Source organism: Ptychodera flava, chromosome 6, assembly GCF_041260155.1.
Source record: "Ptychodera flava strain L36383 chromosome 6, AS_Pfla_20210202, whole genome shotgun sequence".
Lineage (NCBI taxonomy): Eukaryota > Metazoa > Hemichordata > Enteropneusta > Ptychoderidae > Ptychodera > Ptychodera flava.
The window spans coordinates 37,945,293-37,947,033 of record NC_091933.1 but is presented as its reverse complement, the minus strand read 5'-3'; the positions used below and the strand labels follow the sequence as shown (position 1 = coordinate 37,947,033).

Below are 1,741 nucleotides of genomic sequence, written 5' to 3'. Positions count from 1 at the left end.
CCGGAAAAGCTCATTTAACCAATCAAATCCATCGTCTATGTATTGCTAATCTACATAACACGTATCATCTGATTGGTAAATGCAGAAGAACCCTGCAACGAACGGCGGGAATGCACGTGGGGAAGGATGGTAAACCCAACCAAAACAAACGGTAGAAAGATGTAAACATGTCGAACTTGTTTGACATACTGAACTTCGATAGTAACGAAGCCAAGGAAGATGGAAAAGATGAAGAACAAGCAGGAAATGGTGCTCAATTCGACCGTCAGGAAGACGGGTCGTGCCAGGAAGAGGCCAACATGGCCGACAAAAATATATGTCGGGGCGAAGTCGACGATGAGATGCAAAGTCCACCGAGTTATGAGTTAACGGTGGAAGGCAGCGACTCTCAGTTCGAGAGTAGTGTGGACAAGATCTCGATGCCAGTTCAGCTCATGAAAAGCTTCATTATTCCGAGGAAAAAGAGAAAATGCAAAGGTTGGAACAGTTTTGTCTTTGGCCCCTTGCCGGGTATTTAAATGTGTGCACTTGCACGTAGTTACTGCCCTCGCAAATGGAATGCACTCATGCCGAACCATGTACAATATCCTTCAGAAAACATTTGACTGAAACTGTTCTCTTTTATTATAAGTATCGTCTACTTACATTAGGTTACGTAAAGCAGAGAAAAATGGCTTGTCCTCCCCAAAGCGAACTAGAGTAAGCTAGCAAGCTACAGGTCTGAATAATTTCATAAAAAATGAAAAATGAAAAATTTTATTCCGGCACACAAAGAAATTTATCAAAATTCAAGATAGCACTACAGACCTATGAAAAAAAAACCACGATTGATGTATATTTGCATAAATGCAAAGACTTGTGCCTTTTTTATTCCTCCACTTATTTATAGCGTCCCAGCGTGAAAGGTATAAAACATATCGACCCACATCATGGCACATGTCCGCAGGCTCGGAAAGACTTGTTTGGCTTTGAACAATGCGGATATCAACATGGTGTCCAAGGAATACAGGGTCACATGATTTACGAAAGGGTATTCCCCATGTTAACCTGCCATCGACTCTTGTTTTTAAATTGCTCAACTTCCTGTAACAAATTTTCCTTTTTTACATTTTATGTGAGATGTTTTGATTCATCTCTCACAATTAAGCACCTCAGTGGTATTTTTGGCAAATTATACTCTTTAGAGACTAGGTCAAGGCTAGCATGTCACACTCAGTAAGTTTGTGCGGAATATGGATAGATTGCTGAATGTCTACAAGATGGTGTGCAGTGTATCTGCAATTATTTTTTTGTCTACTTCTGATTTCTAATTCAATATACAAGTAATTTGATTCAATTTCTTTAAAAATTTGAAGGCTTTGTCCCAAGCCTTTAAGTTCCCATCGTTTTTTTTGTAATGCTTTGTCAGATGTGCACATAGGTTACTGTTTTTGAGGCTTAAACTCTCATTTAATGACCTCCCTTAAATGGGAATCAGTGTTACATATCACAAGGCAATAGTTTGAAGTTTAAGAAGACTGGTTTATATTTCACTGTTATATGTACTGTTATATGACATCGCTACAAATAACATTATTTATTCCACATCATGACATGTGGGAAACAAAAGCATCAATGCAATCATGAAAACCGAAATTGCGGAAAAAATCATGCTCAAATGTACATGTGATTAACATAAACACGTCTTGTGTGTGCTTTGTCATTTATTATAAGAAATTACTTTTGAATTCTCTCTGTTGGA

The 1,741-nt window shown here is 38.2% G+C and overlaps 1 protein-coding gene across 1 annotated transcript in view; it reads left to right on the top strand.

The window, feature by feature from the left end:
• The first annotated feature begins 67 nt into the window (after positions 1–67).
• The window catches only part of LOC139134484 (protein TASOR-like), a 6,846-nt gene continuing 5,172 nt past the window's right edge, over positions 68–1,741 (top strand). Inside the window, exon 1 of the mRNA XM_070701343.1 lies at positions 68–477. Coding sequence (XP_070557444.1) covers positions 168–477 — 310 coding nt within the window. The 5' untranslated portion in view covers positions 68–167. The remainder of the gene's footprint in view (positions 478–1,741) is intronic.